At 43.9% G+C, this 24481-nt stretch overlaps 3 protein-coding genes across 3 annotated transcripts in view; 2 read left to right on the top strand and 1 right to left on the bottom strand.

Annotated features, from left to right (window-relative positions):
• Positions 1-1115: 1115 nt before the first annotated feature.
• Positions 1116-9860, bottom strand: trappc5 (trafficking protein particle complex subunit 5). The gene is made up of 3 exons (XM_084328442.1): positions 9798-9860; positions 7634-7906; positions 1116-1866 (listed from the first exon to the last, which is right to left on the bottom strand). The coding sequence occupies exons 2-3, from the start codon at positions 7901-7903 to the stop codon at positions 1570-1572; spliced, it is 567 nt and encodes a 188-aa protein (XP_084184568.1). The 5' UTR covers positions 7904-7906; positions 9798-9860; the 3' UTR covers positions 1116-1569.
• A 967-nt stretch (positions 9861-10827) lies between these two features.
• Positions 10828-24128, top strand: pglyrp6 (peptidoglycan recognition protein 6; the record flags this gene model as incomplete). The annotated part of the gene is made up of 6 exons (XM_084329209.1): positions 10828-11007; positions 11152-11278; positions 14681-15520; positions 17610-17820; positions 21370-21667; positions 24099-24128. The coding sequence occupies 6 exons, from the start codon at positions 10828-10830 to the stop codon at positions 24126-24128; spliced, it is 1686 nt and encodes a 561-aa protein (XP_084185335.1).
• The window catches only part of wizb (WIZ zinc finger b), a 62139-nt gene continuing 61001 nt past the window's right edge, over positions 23344-24481 (top strand). The window contains 2 exon segments of the mRNA XM_084329208.1: positions 23344-23541; positions 24099-24285. Of these exon segments, the coding sequence (XP_084185334.1) occupies positions 24175-24285 (111 nt within the window). The 5' untranslated portion in view covers positions 23344-23541; positions 24099-24174.

Below are 24481 nucleotides of genomic sequence, written 5' to 3'. Positions count from 1 at the left end.
TCATTGCAAATTTTGCAATGAATTGTAATTTGAGGAATTTGTGTCCGTTTGCTCACACAGAGGACAAAAGACAACACACCTAGAATAATAGAATGCATATAGCAATATAACATAGCAATAACCAGATCAAAATTATTTTAGAAAATAAATTGAAAAGGTGGAACTCCCATCATTACAAAATAACAAACAAAAACGTTTTGCATCGGTTTTTTTTAATGAAGGAATGAGCCTTTTCAACCTTCGCCATGTCGCCCCCCCCCCCTCCTTCTTACCTTTCACCATAGATCAATTATCAGCTGCTCTTCTAATTACAAGTCAGTCACTTTATGACCAATAAGTATGAAGTCACTTAGGAGCTTAGCAGAATTCACTGTGTATTTTCCACAGCGGTGCTGTCTCTAGAGACAGTTTGGTCTTATAGGTGACCAAGAATTTGAGAGATGATTAGTACATTTTTATGATTTATTTTCCCATGCTGAATGAGGTATTTCCTGAAAGATAATACAAGCACAAACAAGTTTAACCCTTTCACTACCACACTACCAAATGGCTAACCCTTTCACTGCAACACTACAGAAGGATAACCCTTTCACTGCCACACGACAAAGGGTTAACCCTTTCACTACCACACTACAGAAGGTTAACCTTCAGCCGAGGTCGTGCCCTGTTTTCATGACACGATATTACAAGAAGAAGATGATCTGATGTGAAGCGGTCGTGTTTAAAGTACAATATCTAGTACACGTTGATCCAGGAGTAAAGAGAATAGCTGGTACAATATGTAAACAAACCTACATGAAATGATAACAATTGTCATGTGTGATGAGGTGAGAAGAGTGAGAAGATCCACATAAAACAGTCTAAACATTGTATCCTTTCTGGTCCCAAAGCTTTGTACTGGGCAGTTATCCATCCATCCATCCATCTACTCATCTATCGATCCATCGCTCTCTCCATTTCATCAGTCACCAATGTGTTAATTAGTCATCATCATAGGGCAGAGGGCGACATGGACAAAATATCCTATCACAATATTTTTCTTTGTTTTGATGGTATTTCGTTTTCAGTACAAATTACAATGTTATATGACATCCCCCCCCCCCCCCCCCCCCATGTCTTTATCTAATGCAATCACTACGGCACCATGGTCTATTTTTCTTTTGCCGTTTCTAACACTGCTGCAAGGAATTGTAAAACTCATACAGTACAGTATGTGTCATTTTCTTATGACAATAAGGATATATTGTGTATGACGGTATTACCGTTGCAGGGATCCAATGACGGTATACCTTCATATTTAGTAGACATCCCAGCCCTGCGTCATCAATCTAGAAATAACATGTGCATTCATACAAAATCATTCAATGTGTACTGTATATTTCTCACAGTACAACACCCTTCACTAAATCACAGCCAATGGACTTGGACACAATGACTTTCTCCTGATCTCGCCAATCTCTCTTACTCGCTGTCCAGTGCCTGGTCTCCGGATCAACGCTGAACGTGGATAATTTTACTGTAATATAACTACTGTACTACTGTATATAAAACCACACTCCCTTCAGTCTCTTATCTGCCGTCCAGCGCCTTGTCCCTGGCGATCACCGACTCGTCGAACTTAATCATGAGCGTGGTTCCTTTGTGCCAGTGGGCGGTGACCTTGGCGGGGAAGCCACTGTGGGTCAGCACGGCCTCCACGATGCCCGCGGTGAAGGCGGCACAGTTCAGGGTGCTGTTCTCCTTGGGCACGGAGATGTAGGCGTTGATGAGGGGCTCCTTCTCGATGATGTAGTAGGTCTTGTCGTCGTCGTTGGCCTGCTCCAGTTTATCCGCCTCCTTCCCGAACAGCGCCTTCCACACGTTCACCTACAGGCAGGACACGGCGTGGGGAAAACAGCAGGCGCTTTTATTCAAAACACAACATATTTATTTGTCGTTTGTTTACTCGGTCAGGAGAGCAATGCTGCATTAAGTCTGGCATTAAAAGGAACACGGCAACATTATGGGAAATGTAAGAAGATGGATACCAATTTCGATACGGACCACTAGCCTAGCTTAAAACTCTGGGAGAGGTTAGGTTAGCTCAGTGTTTCTCAAAGTGGGGGGCGCAGAGGCATGACAGGGGGGGCCTTGAGATTTATTAAACATTTTTTTTTTTTTTTTTATTATTCCAGAAAATGTTCACTAAAGTGCTATCTGTTGCAGCTGCACTGTTCTCCATGAAAATACCATTTCTCAAAATCTGAACATCATTATTTAATAAAACACAGAAAAGGATCACCAAGTTACTCTGGATAAAAAAAACCTTTACAGACAACATTGAGACAAAGCTTCCTGACACATCTCCATCCAAACTCTTGGAAGAACTCTTTGAAATCTCATCTGATACCACCTAGAGCTAGTTTCAGAGTGTGGTGCTGAGTACCAAGTAGTTAATGATGCAGCAGTTAAGGTGTTGATACCATTCAGCACCACATACAGTATCTGTGTGAAGCTGGCTTTTCATCCATGACAGCTCTGAAAACAAAATATAGGGCCAATTTGAAAGGTCACGATATTGGTGTTATTTCAATACATTTAAACATGGCCCATTTCATGACTATTTTGTTGGGGCGAGGGGGGGCCCAAAATATTTTGGTCCGCCAAAGGGGGGCCCGACAGAAAAAGTTTGAGAAGCACTGCCGTTAGCTGATCCGTATCCGCTTCCATTCATTTGTGCTAAGCTGGGCTAGCTTGCAGCTGTATACCTTTCTGCTGAATGCACAGAGAGGAAATTGGTATCTATCTTCTCATCTGACTCTGGAGAAGACGGTAAGCACATTTCCCATAACGTTGGCGTGTTCCTTTAAGTCAAACAGAACAAAGTAAGAGCGCTGATCTGAGACCAGTCCATATAGAGGTGTATATGGTCATGTGACCAGAGCAGTCTGATCCTAGGTCAGTACTTGTACTCTTAGCAGTTTGATAAATACAGTCCCTGTGAATGGAACCCGGGAACCCTTCAGATTACCAGATGACCGCTCTACCTCCAGAGCCACTGTCGCCCGACCTTTTGACTATCACTCCATGACCATCACCAGTTTTCCAGGACATTCTATTTGTTTTTTCCAGTTTCCTGGTAATTTTCCAAGACTGGATAACAAACTTGTTAATGTTTAAACTTCTAGTTTTCCAAGGTAGCAACGCTGCAGAGAGATTTACCCTATCGATTACATGCAACACCATATTGTAGCCAACATCCTGTACGTGAGCTACTCTGTTGGTTTGAGTCAAGGTGTAAAACCCATAGTAGTCCATAGGGGTGGAACAGTAAACACATGTTCAGATCCAATACAAATTTTGATTTTGAGGGCAGGATTAATATTAATATGTTAATACTACAGAGTTGTCATTATAGATTATATATGTATAATACACCGCTTGGTTTGGCTGAGAAAAATAATTAATTTAACTTAATTTCAGTTTATTTAAGTCATAAACAATTAAATTGAGCCTTATGTTATGCTAATAGCAGTAGCCATACCACCAGTTAACCATTGTGCCAATAGCAGTAGCTACTAGCTAGCCATACCATTCCACCAGTTAAACAGTATGCAAATAGCAGTAGCCAATACCAGTGTTTCCCCAGCGCTGCGCCGCGGCTGAATTAGGACTGCCGCTGCTATGAACTAGACCAGGGGTGCCCAACCTTTTTTGAACCAAGATCTACTTTTTAATTTGCCACCTAGCCGAGAGCTACCAGCCCAAATTTGTCCTACTCTCGGCTAAGATAAGATAAGATATTCCTTTATTGATCCCCTTGGGGAAATTCAGGCATAATAGCAGCATGGGGGAAGGGGGTACAGGTAAAAACAACACAAGCAGTGTAAACAAATAGGTCAATATAATTGACTATCTAACTAACTGAAAAATATATAAGGTGCATAAGGCTAGTATTAGTAGTATAGTATTACCCATTCAATATGCACATGACAGAAAATATTATATGGCATATAATATTTTCTGTCATGTGCATATTGAATGGGTATATATTATATACCCATTCAATATGCACATGACAATATTATATGCCATATAATATTTTCTGTCATGTGCATATTGAATGGGTAATACTATTACTACTAGCCTTATGCACCTTATGACACTGTGAATATATTTTTCAGTTAGTTAGATTCTAACTAACTGAAAAATATATTCACAGTATTCACAGTGTCATAAGGTGCATAAGGCTAGTATTAGTAGTAATAGTATTACCCATTCAATATGCACATGACAGAAAATATTATATGGCATATAATATTGTCATGTGCATATTGAATGGGTATATAATATATACCCAATGCCATTCAATATGCACATGACAGAAAATATTATATGCCATATATAATATTTTCTGTCATGTGCATATTGCATGGGTATATAATATAATATGCTATTTTATATATCATTGTAACAGTGTAGTGTAGGAATTACAAGAATGACAAGACTGTAACTGTAACTTCTCACGTTTATTTCACACTCTGCATACACACTGACAACACACACACACTCAGTTCAATGGGCATGAGAAAACATGCGTTTACATTGCCAAAGCAAAAGTGGAACAATACAATCAAAACAAAAATATATGTACAATTAAAAGGGAATAGGAATGATGTGAAAAGAGAGCCGTCACATTGCAAAATGGAATACAATCAAAAAACTGTCAACAGTCACTGATATCCTTTATCTTTTTTTTTTTTTTTTTTTTATTAAATGTCTCTTAGTGAGAACGCTGGCACTGGGAAGAGGTAGCTAGTTTTTCAAAGTCTGGGTTGTAGGAGCTGGTTGCAAGCCTCAGGCAGTCCACAAGATGGTCATCTGTCAATGTGGTTCTGTACTTGGACTTGATGATCTCTTCATGTGAGAGAAAGCAGACTCACACAGGTAGGTTGATCCAAAAAATGCTGTTAAGTTCATGGCACATCTCCTGAGGTTGGGGTACTTCTCAGGCAGCAGTAGCTCCCAGAACTCTGCCTTCATCCCTTGTGTTGCCCTGGCTTTAATCTCAATGTCAGTTTGAAGTGTGAGGATCTCGTTCTCCACAGCATGGCTGTCCAGATTAAACAGTGTGGCCACTTTGGATGTGATGTCATCCACATCTACAGTTCCAAATGGAAAACACATGTAGCTTGCAACAGGTTCAAGTATTGAAAAGTCTGTGAAGCGCTTATCAAACTCTGACAAGATGCTTTGAACTTGCTCCTCATAATGTGTGCAATCAAACTGTGCGGTGTCCTCACCCTGACGTTGAAGTTCTGCTTGCATGTGAGGAAAGTTGCGCGCAGTGTTTCTTGTGCATTGTTGTATAATGCCGCTCCAAATTACCCTTTTTCGGCACAGCCACGGTTTGTTTGCAAATCAGACAGACTGATTTTGCGTTGAAATAAACAAAAAAGTAAGCCTATTCCCACTCTTCATGGAAATTATATGTTTTTGGTCTTTTGGCTGCTCCGGTTCTGCTTGCGGCGCTGACGCTGGTGCTATCCGGCAGCTCGTCGGAGGCGGCGTTGGAGCAGCTCCCTGGCGGCGGCGCTGGCAGCTCGTCGGAGGCGGCGTTGGAGCTGCTCCCTGGCGGCGGCAGCTCGTCGGAGGCGGCGTTGGAGCTGCTCCCTGGCGCCGGCAGCTCGTCGGAGGCAACGTTGGAGCTGCTCCCTGGCGCCGGCAGCTCGTCGGAGGGTCCTGGCTCTGGCGGCAGTGAAGTCTTGCTTGCGTTGTTGAAAAGTAGCGTCCTCTGAATGAACCTCTTTTTAGCTGGTGGTGTTCCATTCATCTTGCAGTTTCGAGTGACTCAAGGCTGGTCTCAGAGCCATGTTTATACTGTACCTGCCAGGTGATGGGCCCGACCCCCACTCATGCCACTCCATGAAAACAAAGGCATCAATTTGCATCCCTATGGGTGAAGCTCGCTGTCCGGAATGTAGACGTATCGATTGGCTCAGGCTGCCGACTGCCTGTTATACACAGGACTGCTCGAACGTGTGTTGTCCTCCCCTCCAAATCAAATCAAATTAAATGATTTTCCAAAATAATCTCGCGGTCTACTTGAAACCAGCGCGCGATCTACCGGTCGATCGCGATCGACTGGTTGGGCACGACTGAACTAGACTATTAAAAAAAAATTATTAAAGAAAAAATGTATAATGTTTTTTTTCATCATTTCATTTGGGCTGTAGGGGTGCTTAATGTAAAAGACTGACCTGAGGAAAAGGCTGCAGGGAGAAAGCACTGCAGTCTAGTCGATTTAGTTTTTTGAGCTCAAAGTTCATCATAGATCTAGCCTCTTTATTTTGCTCTCAAAGTGCACCAGATTGATGCATTTAACTTTAAAATGTAAAAAAAAAAAAAAAAAAATCGGGGGAAACACTGCATACCATATCATATCACCAGTTAAACAATATGCTAATAGCAGTAGCCATACCATACCACCAGTTAAACATTATGCTAATAGCATTAGCCATACCAACCACCAGTTAAACATTCTGCTAATAGCAGTACTGCAGTAACCATACCACCAGTTAAACATTATGCTAATAGCAGTAGCCATACCAACCACCAGTTAAACATTCTGCTAATAGCATTAGCCATACCAACCACAAGTCAAGTCAAGAGTTTTATTTGTCACGGCATACAAGTATTAAAGTATACAATGAAATGCGGGTGGTCTTGCCCGCAACGATGTGCAATACAGTAGTACAACATATAATATAATCCAATAAAACAACATTGTGCAATAAACAGGTAACATAGTGGGGCATCTCGGTATTTGTACATAAGTTATTTACAGAGCATGGAGGACATGCTAGGTCCTTTGGTAGTGCAATACACTGTTACTGTTGCTATACTATTTTTAAAGTGACCCTTCCTTTGTGGCCATAAGTGTGGGCGTGTGCAGCATGAGCGCGTGCCCACCAGTTAAACATTATGCTAATAGCAGTACTGCAGTAACCATACCACCAGTTAAACATTATGCTAATAGCAGTACTGCAGTAACCATACCACCAGTTAAACATTATGCTAATAGCAGTACTGCAGTAACCATACCACCAGTTAAACAGTATGCTAATAGCAGTAGCCATGCCATACCACCAGTTAAACATTATGCTAATAGCAATAGCCATACCACCAGTTAAACATTATGCTAATAGCAGTACTGCAGTAGCCATACCATACCACCAGTTAAAAACAGTATGCTAATGCTAATAGACCACCAGCTAAACTGAGAGAACAGATGAGACTTAGGCTATGGTTAGACTAGTGTATTCCTGTTTTTTTTTTATACGTTTTTGACAACGTTTGATGTCCTATCTACACAGAAATGCGTTTTTTGGTGTTTTTTTGTGGATACGGCTAAAACGCAAAATTGTGTTTGCGTTTGGAGATACGCAAAAAAAACGCTTCGACAACAGTGTGTAGTCAGCACGCTAGCCGTTGTTGCGAAAACGCCCATGCGCAGTAGATACCATCTGCGTGCCCTTGAAATGACGAAATGATACGAAAGGTGTAACCTCAGCCTTAGGGAAGAGAACAAGAATCCTCTATGCAGTTTTACATTTTGATCACCTGTATGGGCATAGTGGTGGGATGGTCCTACCTTGATGAAGAGCAGTATGTTGAGCACCTTGGTCTCCCTCTTGCCGTTCTTCTCCCTCAGCACCAAGACGTCCAGCATGCTGGCTCCTACGCTCTGGCCCATGTCCGCCAGGCGTGTCTGCAGCTCCGACACAGAGTACACGTGGCTCTGGCAGTACTGGACCATCTCGGAGAACAGCAGGGCAAAGGCGCTCACGCTGACCTCGGTCTTGGCTCGGGTCAGAGGTCGCTCCAAGATGTTGGACTTTCCTCTGGTGAATCGAGTGTCCATTTTCTGTACGGGGTAGAATGATACAGCCGCCGTTGAGCCTAGGTTGGACTTGGAACCTGTTCATTGTGTAACCATAGCAACACAACAGTCCAACACTGGGACAATATCCAGACAATCTTCCGTAGTAGTACTAGTAGTAATCACAAATTACATGACTTGCACTGTTACAAGCCGTCAGTTTGTGCAGCAGAGGGTGCAATCAAGCCCCTTCAAAAAGGCAGCAGGCAAACGTCTGACAAACTGAAATCATCAGTGCAGCAGAACTTCAGATTTCCACTAAAAGTGGTCGTATCGATATCGAATCATGAACCCCATGTGGTGTATGGAATCATATATGTATAGTGTGAGATAAAAGATATCGTCCCGTCCAACTCAGCCTGACATGGGATAGGTAGTGAACATTAGGAGGGATAGATAGTGAACATTAGAGATATAGGTAGTGAAGTGAACATTAGAGGGATAGATAGTGAACATTTGTTAGCCATGCTAGCGATCTAAACAATAATACATATATACCATATAATATAATAGGGATGTTAGATCCTAATGTGAAAAAACTGTGATTGTATATGTCTGCACTTTATGTGCTCATTTTCCTGTCTTTTTTCTGTTGTGAAGCACTTTGAACTGCAGTTTCATTCTATATGAAAGGTGCTATACAAATACAGTGTTATTATTATTATTAGAGGAGGTAGTGAACATTAGAGGGATAGATAGTGCACATTAGAGGGATAGATAGTGCACATTAGAGGGATAGGTAGTGCACATTAGAGGGATAACTAGTGAACATTAGAGGGATAGTAGTGAACATTAGAGGGATAGTAGTGAACATTAGAGGGATAGGTACTAGTGAACATTAGAGGGATAGCCTAGGTACTAGTGATCATTAAAGTGTGAATCCTTTCAGTCCACCAAAATGCACTAGCATTATGCAAAGCATGCTGGTGAAGTCAGTGGAGGTGTGAAGCATTCATTCTAAATGCTGTTGTTATTTTACCATACATCATGTGCCCCACTGACCTCCATCATGGTAACCAATTAAAGATGGAGTCAGTGATTGTGGAGAAACATTGTTGTTATTTGTTGATAACGTATATTACATTACATTAGTATGAGCCAGAGTTTTACCCTCCCTCTGTCCTGTGCACGAGCATGAGTGTTGGCCCCCTGTTGCTGATTGGCTAGAATAGTATTGTGGGACAGTGGGACTCACTTCGAGACACTTTGTTTCATTGACAGAGCCAGGGCTCTGTGCACAAACACAATTTCTTTTTTCAGCGCACACACAGGACGGACAGCTAGCAGAGCCAGGGCTAGCTGGTGAGGAGATATTCACTGAATTTGACAAAAAGTGTATTCTATTGGGTTAGAATCCCTGACTTACACCTATAAAGAAAGATGCTTTTTATTCTTAAGACTAGAATTTACACAATACTAAAACAAATTACATTTTCTGCTTCCAGTATAAAAACACTGGTGCATTTTAGGTGGACTAAATGCTAGATATATATCAGATTGGGTTAGGCTTCTTAAAATGTGCACTATCCCTTTAACTAATGTTAGCTATGTCAGTTTGGCTAAAGTTAACGTTTCCTAGATAACGTTGCTGAGAGAGACAGCGTGGTATATTGACTATGGTTATGATCATGCATTTTCAATAACACAACAACTGTGACAACTGATAAAGCTAGATACTAACATCAACATTAACTGTTGTTGACGTTAATCGTCTGACATTACGTTAGCTGGCTAGGATAGCATAACGTCGTTATACCATATTCTTAAAGCGACTATATCCTGTTCAATATCGAAAGATATGAAACCCCGCACACACTGAAACACAAATATATTATTGCTTACATCTTAGTATAAATTACGTTGTAGGTAAACAAACCTTGCTCTAGTTATCTGCTGCTGGTTGACACTGCTAATCACACGCAGACTTCCTGTTCCCGTGGTCACGTGACAATCGGAAAGCCAATAACAGCGTATGCTCTGTTTAGTGCCAGTTGGCAACTTGGCATAATTATGGGAGATGCATGGATTCAAGATTCAAGAGGTTTATTCATCACATACATATAGTGAAATGAAGGTGGCCATGTCTGCTTCGATTGTGCAAAAAATACAAATAATAATAGAATAAAATAATAATAAAATAAACATGATAAAAGTACTAAGATAAAATACAATACAATGCTAAGCTTAGGTAATGAGTCCTATGTACACTACTATACAATATACAGTTTTTAAAGTGACCCTTTCTTATGTGTTTAAAGTTACTTGTGGTGTGTTTGTGTGAGAGAGTGCAGAACGTGTGTGTGTGTGTGTGTGTGTGTGTGTGTGTGTGTGTGTGTGTGTGTGTTCATGTGTGCTTGTGTGTGGAGAGATCAGATGGCCAATGATTTGCGGCTGAAGCTCAAAGCCTACGCTCAGCGCACCGAGCAATCGGTGGAATCCGCTTCGCCGGGAGAGTCCGGGACCGTAGAGCCATTCCCGGGCCAAGGGGAAGACCTGTGCGTCTTCCCTGGTGTGTCACCGTCTATTCAGACGGACAACCCCGAATTTTACCCCCCGTTTGGTGCGTCAGGGCTAATCGCCCCGGCCCCTCGGGATGTATACTTGGAGGTCAGGCAGCAGTCGAGGCTGTTGCTCGTCTTCCCCAGTATTATGGCGGCTGCGGCCGCAGCCAATGGTGTCCCACTCCCTGTGCCCCCGCCGATGCCTGTCCCCGATGGCATGGTGGGGGATTTTTTTCAGACAAGACCCGTGCTGCTCACCTCGGTCCTTTGCCCAGAAATGATGTGGCATCCCGACCAGAAGCCGATGCCGAGAGGTAAATCGGCTCGGAAGGTGGCAGAGTGGGCTGATAAAGCCTACACCGCCGCCGCACAGAACCTGGCAGCGGCAACTAACTAGCCGCGTTCATGTCAAATGTGGCGACGGGCAGAGTGGTCTTGGGTCCCGATGACACCGAGACTCTCGCCCAGGCGTCCGGGGCTATCCTGCAACTGACACAGCTGCAGACTATAGCCTCTGGGAAAGTGACAGCGCTTACAATAATGATGCACAGACATCTGTGGCTGGAGCAGTCGTCCCTGGAAGAGGTGAGGAATATTCCTCTCCTCATGGCCCATCATGACTGTTCGGTTCATCCATTGAGGAGGTGTCGGCGGCCTGTAAGGCAATGGAGGAGCACAACTCCAAGCGCCGCAAGACCCAGGCTTCCCGCGACGTTCCACGCCCCGCAGCCAGAGGAAAGAGCACTGTCTCGTCAGCGGCTGCTGCGAGACCCTCGATCGGCGGCGCTAAGACCCCTGCCCCCCAGGGCACCCAAGGGCGCAAAGGAAGACGAGATGATGTGCTGTAGAGGCCGGGGTAACACCTGCGTCCTCCATGTCTGTACAAATGTATTTTTTTCTGAAAAATAAGACGAGCAGTCATTTCACCTCTTAATGTGCGCCCGAAATACCGACAGACCCCGGCAGGTGTGTGTCTATGCAAACATGATGTGCGCGGATCTTCTCAGAGAGTAGATCAGCGCCTTCATTCCACTGTGTCTGCTCATCGTTCATCCTCTAGTATTTCATACGATAGGGGCTCTGTTCTTCCTTTGGCACTGATGGGCCACGCTACTAACTCTCGTAGTAAGCAGTCCGATAAATCATCTCTCATGTCAGCGGGCCATACCCAGGTCCTTACGGGGTGTGGGGCTAGGACCCTCCCTGCTTTTGTGGTCGTGAGGGGACCTCAAGGGGTACATTTATCGGGGCTCCGCGTTTGCCAGTTCAGCTCCAACTCCATAGTGAAGTTCGCAGACGACACAGTGGTGGTGGGGCTGATCTCGGACAACGACGAGAAGGCCTACCGGGAGGAGGTTGAGGTACTGGAACGCTGGTGCCAGGACAACAGCCTGCTCCTGAACATTGGTAAAACCAAGGAGCTGATCATGGATTATAGGAGAGGACAGCAGGAGACACACACACCACTGATGATTAACGGGGCTACCGTGGACAGGGTGAGCAGCTTTAAGTACCTGGGGGTCCACATCTCAGAGGATCTGACATGGTCAACACACATAGATACAGTAGTAAAGAAGGCGAAACAGCGCCTCTACCACCTGAGACAGTTAAGGAAGTTCAGAGTATCGGGGAAGATACTCCAGTCCTTCTACTCAGGAGCTGTAGAGAGCATCTTGACCGGAAACATCACTGCCTGGTATGGAAACAGCACGGCACAGGACAAGAAGGCCCTACAGAGAGTGGTGCGCTCAGCCGAGCGTACCACGGGTATTGCACTACCTCCCCTGCAGGTTCTATACAACAAGAGGTGCAAATCCAGAGCCTGCAGAATAATGAAAGACCCCCACCACCCCAATAACAGCCTGTTTCAGCTGCTGAGGTCAGGCAGATGCCTGCGAACCCCAGCTACTAGGACAGAGAGGCTTAGGCTTAGCTTCTTCCCCCAGGCCATCAGAGTCCTGAACAATGAACATTGAGTACCACAGAACACTGAACTATCCACACATAAGCACACATGAGCACACACACGACATGCACGCTGTGCACGCTCACACACTAGCAGCCACTTTAACACTTTAACATGAGCGGGCACACACTCATGCCGCACACACCCACACTTATTGCCAAAAGGAAAGGCCACTTAGCTACCTAGCATGTCCTATATGCTCTGTAAATAACTATGTACAGATACCGAGATGTCACACCATGTTACCTGTTACCTGTTATTGCACAATTTCTTTGTATTGGATTCTATTATATGTTGTACCCACTGTATTGCACATCGTTGCGGGCAAGACCACCCGCATTTCATTGTATACTCGTATGCCGTGACAAATAAAACTCTTGACTTGACTTGCCCCCATTAGTCAAATAGGCGAAGCAAGACGCGAAGCCAGTATGAAATATAACAAAGGTTATCCTATAACCCTATAGTGATTACTGGCAAAGCATCTTGCTTTTTCGGCCCTGAGGACCCCTGGCTGTGAACCCCTCACGTGAAATTCAGACTCGGAAGGGTGAGCATGGCCACTTCACCGGGTTATATACTAACGAAAGTGGGCGTGGCTACTGGTTATGTGTAGATGACGTAAGGTGCATGAAAAAGGTTTTTCTGCATAGTACAATAGGCGAAGCAAGACCCTTTGTCAGTAATCATATAACTAGGGTTATAGGATAACCTTTGTTTTGTCGGTCGCATGCGCAAGTAGTGCTGTGGGTCTGGACGGTTTTGTGCTTGCTTTGGTCACATGTCACTTCCACTGCCACACAGACAGCTCACACATGATTCAAGGTTCTGGGAATTCCTCAGTGTTGCACTCTTGTATTATTGACAAGAACATGATTATTGCATCACAAAACATTTTCAATGATTAGCACAGTGACATTATTTCCAAACTTTGATTATTTCTGTGCATTACATGATGACAATTTCACTAGAAACAGTGGGCCTGCGGTATACCCACAAACCAAGACAAATATTACTGGAATGTATTATAGAATTTGTGAAATTCTGTAGTTTGCATGACAAAGTCTACAGAAAGACCCCGAACGTCCATTGCACACACAGGTGACAATTTCCCACATTGCCTCGTGGGTCATATCAGGTGTTTAAACACAAGCATATCTACTGTATGTGTACAGTTCTTGCACAACTCCACTTAATGTTACTCATGTGTTTGTAGCTACTTAAGACAAGTCAACCAAGGTAATCGACATTCATTTCCTGAACTGAGGACGCCGAGAGCTCAGTGTGAGTGTAGGCAACAAGATGTCAAGGCATTGGAGATGGGCTCTGGCCCTACTTGGGTTCCTGGTCAGCGTTTGCACAGAAGGTATTTTGTTTGTCTTAATATTAAACATATTGTGCAAATACTGTAAGAAGTACTGTCCCAAGAGCAATTTGGATAGAAAAACACATTCAGCTAAATTCTTACGTTTTAATAATACTTTTATTTATTATAATTTATTTTTTATTATGATAGTCTGTGTTTACCTTTATGTTTTCCTTTTTATAGTTTGAATGTGGTATCAGGTCAAACTCCTGCACTATAGTACATGTATTTGGTGAAAAAAGTGGCTTCTTGTCAACTTATTCTTTTCTCAACTTCTTTTCTTGGCAGAAATTGATTGATTGATTGAAAACTTTATTAACAGATTGCAGAATGGGTACAATACAGTACAGCTCAATACAAACAACTGCTAAGAGGATGAAGACCAGAAAAATACTTTTGTCTTGTTTACATAAGGGTCCTCCATTTTCAATTCATCAAGACATTTATGACATACAAGACATACAAATATACGGTACTGTGTAAGTAAGAGAGAACATCATAAAAAAAAATAGAAGTCCGAAGGGGAAGAAACTGTACATTAGAGGTAATTGGGTGGGGTGTGGGGGACGGGATTTTGACATTTACCGGGGCCAGTTTCTAATTGCAGTATTTTGAAAGAGGATAGGGATTCACATTCCTTTACGGCTGTGGGTAGAGCGTTCCACATTATTGTGGCATAATTGCGAAACGTGTTTAGTCCCTTGATTGAGCCCAATCTGGGTTGAACATGATTTGTGGAACTCCCTCTGGTGTTGTGGTCATGGACTTCACTGCACTTCACTTCACTGAAACACTTTAATAATTTCATAATTACATAATTAATTAGTTAATAATCTCTTAATTACTGTACTGGATAGCATCAAGTGATCCCAGAAACCAACTTAACAAGAATGAAAAGTATTCCTTCATCTGCTTGTCCCATCCAGCCTCGTCTTCCTGGCATATGAATGACTTCATCAAGGCAGTGGAGCAGGTGGAGAATGGGGCCCCTGGCCTGGAGCCGCTAGCTGTGCTGAGGGGCCTGCGCCGGGCAGCCGGCCTGAACGACCAGTTCATTCAGCATTTCCTTGGCGACGCCGCCGCCTCGGATGGGCCTCCGATGGACGCCGGTCTCTCCCGTTACGTCGTCCGCGCCGTGCGTCACAGGGTGAGCGGGGACGACAGAGAGGAAGGGGTGGTTCTGACTCCAGACGGCACCACCGTCGCCCTCGGACCGCTCCTCCTGGGCATCGAGGCCGCTTTCCTCGCCAAACCCGGGAGCCGCCGCGTTCGGGGTCTCCACCAGCTCGCTCTCGCCAAAGACCTGGGCCTTTCCCTCCGGCTCGCCCGCACGTCCCCCCTCTCCCGACACCTGGGCCCCGACGGCTGCTGGGACAGCGTCACCTCCCCTAAGGTCTTCACCCTGTCCGGCAAGCCCTCTTTGGTGACAACCGCCTTGGTCAACGGAGGCATGGATGGTGTCATTCTAGGGATGGAGGTCTCCTCCCGGTCCACACGTCCGGTCACGTTAAGCGGCCTGCTGAGAGGCTACTACAGCCCCCGTCTGGAGAGGGAGGGGCCGGAGGCGGCCGCGCGTCTCATCAGCCCACGCCGTCGGGAGAACTTCAGAGAGACGGTCGGGCCTCCTCTCCTGGTCAGGCAGGCGGTGAAGTCCGTCATCCTCCGCCGGAGACTGAACGGGCGCTCAGAGATGGACGTGAAAGGAAAGAAGGAGTTGAGAGCTGCAGTGACCGTGGGAATGGAAGAGTTTGTCCACATGTACATGGGTGAGTAGTAGCTGACCACGGGCACTTAGTATTTATATGCAGTGTATAGTATGGGAGAGTCAGGGAAGTGGAAAGAAATTATATACAGTATAACTGAATGAACAAACTGCTCTGAGGATTAGACCTATCTCAAACCCTGCCCCTTTTCTTGATCCTCCAATCACAGCTGTCGCTTACCTCGGACAAACTTTGTTTGTACGAGGAAGTCCGAGGTAAGCGACAGCTGTGATTGGAGGATCAAGAAAAGAGGGCAGGGTTTGAGATACCTGACTACACAGCTATCTGAAAAGTTAGTTTCACTGTTGTTGTTGCCAGGGACCACAATCTTTGTTTACAAGCATATTCTAGGCTTACGTTTTGGTTCACAGTGCCTAAAATATTTTTGTTTTGATTTAAGGTGACATAAGATGGAGGAACAATCCTAGGAATGACATGTCTTGTAAAAATATGTTTTGTAAACTAACTGGACGCTCTGCGTATGTAAAGAAATCCCCCTTCCCTGAAACATTATGCATTATGCATAACATACCTTTTCTACTTGGAGTAAGAAATGGGTGAGACGTCAAGACAATTCAGATAGTGTCAGGTTGGTCCCAGGACAGTATGCTTTACCATTAGTATATTTCATACTAAATTTGACTTTCAATTTAATGTCCCATATGGCAAACCCTACATATCTGATTTACAAATGAATGATCAGAAACTACAATGTCAGACACAGATTAAATGATTAAACAGCCGTTGACTAAAAACACACCTCTTCAAACTATGTCTTTTTACTATTATGTACCCTAGTACTATGCTACTATTCTTATACTACTACTGTATCTATCTAGCTAATATGGCTATACTACTATGCACTCAGAGAGTGTAACACTCAAGCTTGTTACTATTTGACGAACAATGCCACTGACCATTAGCTGCCAGAGATGTACCCCTCCTGGTTGTTCACATCCCTCATACACGCCTTCATCTCCTCCCGCCTGGACTATTGCAACTCCCTCCTCACTGGCATCACCTCCCGCTCCCTCCATAAACTGCAGATGGTCCAGAACTCAGCCGCCCGCCTCCTCACTAACACCCGGTCCCGTGAACACATCACTCCTGTCCTCCACTGGCTCCCGATCAAGGAACGCATCAACTTCAAAACACTACTCCTCACCTTCAAAGCCCTCCATAGCCTGCCCCCCCCCCCCCCCCCTACCTGACTGACCTCCTTCTTCCTTACCGCCCCACCCGTTCCCTCCGGTCCTCTTCCACTCTTTCCCTCACTGTCCCGTCATCCAAACTTAAAAGTTTTGGTGACCAGGGGTTTCTCACGAGCTGCACCCAGACTGTGGAACACCCTCCTCAGACTGTCCGAGACTCTCCCTCACTCTCCACCTTTAAATCCTGACTCAAAACCTACCTGTTCTCCCAAGCATACAACCTTCCCTACCCATAACCACCCTCCTCCAACCTACCACCTCCCCTTCCCTACTTTCTCTCCCTCTCCTGCCCCCCCCCCCCCCCCTCTGTTTCCTTACTTCCCTGACTGTTCCCCTACTGGACTCTGTATCTGTTACTTGTTACCCGTGGTTGTATGTCCTTTGTCTTCATACTGTTGCTTATTCCCTGTGGTTCTTTGTTTCTCTGTTCATTTGTTTTGCTCATTGTCAGCGTCTTTGGGTTCCTGAAAAGCGCTTTATAAATAAAATGTATTATTATTATTATTACAATCTGTAAGTCGCTTTGGATAAAAGAGTCAGATAAATGACTAAATTGTAATTGTAATTATTTTGGGGTCAGGGCGGGAGGGGGGTCAGAGACAGACAGACAGAAGCCCAATAATGACAGAGTTAGAGAGGGAGAGGGTGGCAAGACACTGTGAGGGACTGTGATGAGTGAGGGAGAGAGAGCGAGAGAGGGAGGGAGAAAGGGAAGGAAAGAAGAAGGGGGGGGAGGAAGGAAGGAAGCAAGCCTTACCGGCTCTGAGTGACATGTGTATTTCATGAGCCAGATGTAATTGGATTGCATGGCAGTAATCAGGCTGATGCTGTGGCTGGTAACATGCATCATCATCAATCTCTCTCTCTCTCTTATATTCCAGAGTGTCCGGCCACCATCCCACGGTGTATGTGGGGTGGGGAGCCGTACCGGGGTACTCCCACCCTCCTGGCCCTCCCGCTCTCCTTCATGTATATCCATCACACGGCCACTCCGAGCCGGCCGTGCTTGACCTTCAAACAGTGCTCAGCGGACATGAGGTCCATGCAGCGCTTCCACCAGGAAGACAGAGGCTGGGATGACATAGGATACAGGTACAGAGAGAAGAGTGACTGTAGTGGCGTTCAGTAGTTTAGTGCCAAGTGTTGTTCTCTCTTTCTGCTGAGATGTGTACAGTTCATAGGGGTGTAACGATCTCAATATAGAATTGAATATTCCAAAAAAAAAATTAAAATCATTTAAAAATGACATTCAATACTGTAACTGAGGGGTACAATTCCCTGACTGTATTAATAAGTATGGTATCATTAAACCACTACTGTCTTATGTACATTACTACTGGCCATACAGTACACAGGTATCTTATGATGAACACTTCCCACAATGACTCGGTTCCACACAAAACTGGGTTTAAGTATTTATTAGCAGCAATGATAGTACATAATATACTTTACTTTGGATGCGCTTATAAGGCAAAGGAATGTGCGTAGGCAAATCAATAACGTATGTCCATTCTCATATTACGCAGGAGATAATAATACAACCTGAATCTTAGGAATTATATCTATGGTACTCTGGTAAGATAGCGGGAGATACTGGTAGGGTCCCTCCGGTCGTAAGCCAGCAAGGGGAGAGGATTTGTCGGTAGTAGAGTCTGGGTCAACGATGATAAAGAGACTCCAAGTACAGGAGACGGTGCAATAATCTCTTGATCCGCAGACGAATACAGCTGTTCTCCGTAGCATGCAGCTCCGCATGGAAGAAAGCTAGCCGGCCTCAGGCTTCTGAGAGGCGGGCTCGACGTGGCTCCTCACAGGGTAAATCCCACACAATTGTGGGTGTAGGCGATTCTCCGCTCCATCAATTACAGGACCAAAAGCAAATATAATCCAGCCGAAAAGGGCTATGCAGTCGTCGGTAGGTTATCCAGTGTACATGATCCACACGGTCCTCGTCTAGGGCTCCTCGGGTGAAAGCGCCAGGGTAAGCAGCCCAGCCTGGATAAGCACACTAGCTGGTACGAGGAAACGTTGGTGATGCTGGTCACTGTAGAACGGTAGCCGCACGATACACTATACATAAATAGACTATTACTGAATTAATAGAATAGGTCGAACTCGACGGTACAGCGTTAAACTCTGATACTTCAGTTATTAATTCGCACGCGGTCTCAATGCTCTATTTGGGGCCAAACAGGCCATACTTCACCGCACGTTGTATCGTGGGTGAGGCTTCAACTTATTGGATAACTCTACTTCTGTATTCACCTGTGCCGTATTTATACGTTAGGTGAACAAACTAGTACCAGCTTTATTCCTGTCTCATATCCTTGCGCAGAACCGTTCATGTCCAGGCAAGTCTTTGGCGGTGACTTTGAACCAGACCTTGGAGGTATGGCAATGGCGCCCAAGGGACCGCTGTCCAATAGGAGAACGAAATATTATGGTCTGTACTAGGCTAAAGGGATATTCTGTGTATATGTACAAGGAATACACAAGGGATATCAAACGATATACAAATATTATGCAATATATATCAATCAATAAATATATATATTCGGTTTAATCTGATCCTTCGTAACAAATACGGTGTATCGAAATGTAAAACTATCATCCACCTTCTCTTCCCTAGGTATTACATTTGTCATCTGTCTGTGGTCTAAAAAAAACCACAGTGTTCTCAACCTGGTGGTCGGGACCCCCAAGAGGGTCACAAGATGATTTGGGGAGGGTTGGGAAAAGATATACAAATACATAATCATGCTAATCTTTGGTAGAGATGTTTTTTTCTTGTAAAATAATGAATATTCTGAATAGTCTAAAGCCCACCGCCAAGCCTTAATCAAGCGAAATATCCTCAAAAGATTAGTGTTTTTAATGCATAAATAATGGTGTTGAGATATGTGTTGCCTGTCAGACTGATCATATAGTCGTCTTACTGTCAGACTGATACTATGGTTGTCTTGCTGTCAGACTGATAATATAGTTGTCTTGCTGTCAGACTGATAATATAGTTGTCTTACTGTCAGACTGATAATATAGTTGTCTTGCTGTCAGACTGATAATATGGTTGTCTTACTGTCAGACTGATAATATAGTTGTCTTGCTGTCAGACTGATAATATAGTTGTCTTGCTGTCAGACTGATACTATGGTTGTCTTGCTGTCAGACTGATAATATAATTGTCTTGCTGTCAGACTGATAATATGGTTGTCTCACTGTCAGACTGATAATATGGTTGTCTCACTGTCAGACTGATAATATGGTTGTCTTGCTGTCAGACTGATAATATGGTTGTCTTACTGTCAGACTGATAATATGGTTGTCTTACTGTCAGACTGATAATATGGTTGTCTCACTGTCAGACTGATAATATGGTTGTCTTGCTGTCAGACTGATAATATGGTTGTCTTACTGTCAGACTGATAATATGGTTGTCTTACTGTCAGACTGATAATATGGTTGTCTCACTGTCAGACTGATAATATGGTTGTCTTACTGTCAGACTGATAATATGGTTGTCTTACTGTCAGACTGATAATATGGTTGTCTTACTGTCAGACTGATAATATGGTTGTCTCACTGTCAGACTGATAATATGGTTGTCTTACTGTCAGACTGATAATATGGTTGTCTTACTGTCAGACTGATAATATGGTTGTCTCACTGTCAGACTGATAATATGGTTGTCTCACTGTCAGACTGATAATATGGTTGTCTTACTGTCAGACTGATAATATGGTTGTCTCACTGTCAGACTGATAATATGGTTGTCTCACTGTCAGACTGATAATATGGTTGTCTCACTGTCAGACTGATAATATGGTTGTCTTACTGTCAGACTGATAATATGGTTGTCTCACTGTCAGACTGATAATATAGTTGTCTCACTGTCAGACTGATAATATGGTTGTCTCACTGTCAGACTGATAATATGGTTGTCTTACTGTCAGACTGATAATATGGTTGTCTCACTGTCAGACTGATAATATGGTTGTCTCACTGTCAGACTGATATGGTTGTCTCACTGTCAGACTGATAATATGGTTGTCTCACTGTCAGACTGATAATATGGTTGTCTCACTGTCAGACTGATAATATGGTTGTCTCACTGTCAGACTGATAATATGGTTGTCTCACTGTCAGACTGATAATATGGTTGTCTCACTGTCAGACTGATAATATGGTTGTCTCACTGTCAGACTGATAATATGGTTGTCTCACTGTCAGACTGATAATATGGTTGTCTCACTGTCAGACCATATGATCAGTCTGACAGGCAGCACACGTCACAACACCAGTGATGCTTCTGAAGAAGGCGGTAGATTTCACTGTCAAAACTTCAAGGTGAAGACCATCCTACTATTCGACACAAATTAATGTTTTATAATAATCTTAGTTAAAACTAGATTAACCTTTTCCAGAAAGATGAACTGCATGTTGTAAACCTGTTGAGTTACTCATAAGTAGCTACTTCAGTAAATTATTTATTGCATTATACTACAAAAATTGGTTTTGGTCATCCACTGGTTTGTATCCACTGGTCCTCCAAGCCTCCTTTTGCCAACTCTGTTGTATCTCCGCTATTATCAAGGACATCTTTGTACCCTAAAAAGATACTTAGTCCTTCCTGTCTCCTCAAAGCTTTGTGGCCGGCTCCGACGGCTATATCTACGAGGGCCGTGGGTGGCTTTGGCAAGGAGCCCACACTCTGGGCCACAACTCTATAGGCTACGGCGTCTCCTTCATCGGAAACTACGCCACCGGGCTGCCGTCCCAGCAGGCCGTGGAGCTGGTGAGAGACCGCCTGGCGTCGTGTGCCGTGGGAGGCGGGCGGCTGGCGGCCAACTTCACCCTCCAGGGCCACAGACAGGTGGTGGTCAACACGTCCTGCCCCGGGGACGCCCTGTACGACGAGATCAGAGGCTGGGAGCACTTTGGGGTGAGAGGGAGTGCTGTAGGTGTCAGTAGGGCTGTCCCCTCAATTAATAGGGTTGTTAGGGTCTTAGTCGACCAGGACATAATCTGATGATTATAAATCCCAGGTTTTGGGATGGTCCCTTTTTATTCATGTTTATTTGTTTATTAAAAGGATTAGCTGGACACCTTGAAAGCAAGTGGACTTGGACACACATAGACAAGCATACATACATATTACTACATAAGACTACAAATACATGCGGACACACACACACTTATAAACACAATATTAATTATGCACATACAATATTGCCATGAATCAAGGAACACACACACATCCGCAAAATAACTGTAATGTCATGTAATTATTATTGTATGATCATGTAAAGAATGTCACTATTTTAATTATGTGCTCATTTGAACTAATGTACTTTTGGTAATGATGATGTAATGACCACTTTTAAGTAGAAAAGACTAACCAGGGACAGGGGTCGCAAATTAGCCTTGGCTAGAAATCCTACATGCAATGCATCTTGTTATTGTAACCTGCTACAATGTTTACTTTTGCATAGTCCCTGACAAATACAAGTATCAAAGTATCAGTTGAGAGGTTAAGTCCACAATTGACTAGGGGTGCGCACCGCAAATCGGTCCGATACCAGGCAAAAATAGAATATCAGTATCAGAGAATTTCCCCCGATTCTAAAATCCGACACCAAGAAAAACATGCCAGAAATCAAAACTCTAAATTATATCTCAATATTTTTTGTCCAATGACCCCAAAATGTAGGTCAAAAGTCTATACTGTTCATTGAAAGTAATGGATCGGATGGATCACTACTCTGTATCGGCCATTGTATCGGTATTGTAAGTCGGTCCCTACAATTTACTGCAGATGAAAGATTGTATATCATTCTCTCTTTCTGTCTCCCAACAGGAGGTGAAATAATGACGAATGTGCTCATTTGGAAGAAAAGACCCTTGGCTAAACCGACGTTTACCTGAATAAACATTTGTATTGGTTGAGTGTGATATTCCTTTTGAACTCTATGATTTCATTTAAATGAATGTGATTTAATTTCACAAAATGTGAGGGTTTCCTGAATACTAAACAGTTCTGGTTTAAGCCACTAGAGGGCACCATAAGACCAGACAATGCATTGACAAGTAACGGGTCAGAGGTGATTCATGATTGATCTCCTGTGAATACAACTATTTTGTTACAGAAAATACACTTTAGACAAGTTCACATGTCTTCATAATATTATAGGCTAATTGGATATACAACTCAATAATGCTATTTTAATTCTGTTTGTTATCATCATTGAAGCTAATTAATGTGTAATAAATACTGAATGTAATCAACTAAAATAAAAACGTGACTCTCAATTCAGATGCCATCATGTATGCTCAATATATATGATTCGTCTCTTTATCATGCAAACGTGCCTTATCGGTCTTTCCCGTCATACAAACAGTGTTTAATTGCCAATCGATCGTAATCGCAGGTGAAAAACAGACCTGTCGTTACGTTTCAACTGTATATCATCCAAAAACAAGTCAACAGCAGAAAGAGCCCGAACTTCAAGTGTAACTGGGTCGGAGTGGAGCAGCGGAGCTCCCTCCCCACCGACGTTACGCACGCAGCCGTGGCGCTGTGCCTCCCAGTCCAAATAACATGGAGTCGTGTGTCTGGCATCTTCCAGGGATCCATGCTCAACAACAAACCTGAGCGCCGAGAGGAGAGCAAGTTATTACGCGAGGAAAACACTCAAGCCTCCCGATGCGTGCGTCGTCGGACATAACGCTTCAGCTTCGTCCTCGAAGCAGGATGACGAGCGGTGCATAAAACAACAAGCCTTTTCTTACAGCGACTCGCAAGCCAGGCCGTTTTCTGTGAGTATTTGCACATAAAAAAAAGAGCCCCGTCTCTATTATGGGGCGTTTTATGTTTTTGGAGGCATTGTATACATTGCTACATTGTTGTTACCATGGTCAGCTGACAGCGATCGGATCGATATCAGCCACGTCCTCTGAATAGCAGTGATAGCACTCTCTAACCTCTTTGCTCGGGACACTGCGATGTACTCGCGCATTTTCCTGCTTTTTCGAGGAGTAGCGAGAGAGAGAGAGAGCGAGAGAGAGAGAGAGGACATGGGCCTGTATATAAAGGCCACTTATTTATGTAACCATTCGGACGAGCCGTTTTTATTACGACTTATAACACTAGACATCTTCATCTATAACAGTCAGACACTTGATAAACCAGAGAGAGCAGAGGCGTTCAGGGGAAATGACACACTGAGATTATTCAGATTTTGGGTTTGAGTGTAAATTGTGTTTTTTTGATAATAGTGTCAGGCTGTTATTGCTCTCTGGACATAATACCTCCTCATGTGATCATAATAAAGTGATTTGAAACTTTTAAACTCGTACGTGTTTTCTTTGTCTAGAGCATGGGAAGAGGACACAGCACAATGTAGACCGTACTGTCAGCCAGTGGGACTCCATACGGAGCTCTGGGGGACCATGGAGCAGCCAGAGGGGGACCCCATCGCCCCAGGGACCAGCCATGGGCCCCCGCCTTCCTCCTCAGCGCAGGACTCCACCACACCCACCTTCCTCAATCGCACCTTACAGGTACAACCAAAGCAGAGGCCGTGATGGGACGGTTCATCTAAAGTGGGTCCACTGTTAGGCTGTATGGTACCTGAATATACTGTAGCAGCAGTTGTGATCACTGAGGCAACTATACTCATCCTAATCTGAATCACATTATGTCATTTTGAACGTGCATGCTCTCGTTCATTCCATTCCACAATACATTTTCTTCACC

This window comes from Notolepis coatsorum (assembly GCF_963971535.1).
Source record: "Notolepis coatsorum genome assembly, chromosome: 14".
NCBI classification, from domain to species: domain Eukaryota; kingdom Metazoa; phylum Chordata; class Actinopteri; order Aulopiformes; family Paralepididae; genus Notolepis; species Notolepis coatsorum.
This window is presented reverse-complemented; position numbering and strand designations above follow the sequence as displayed.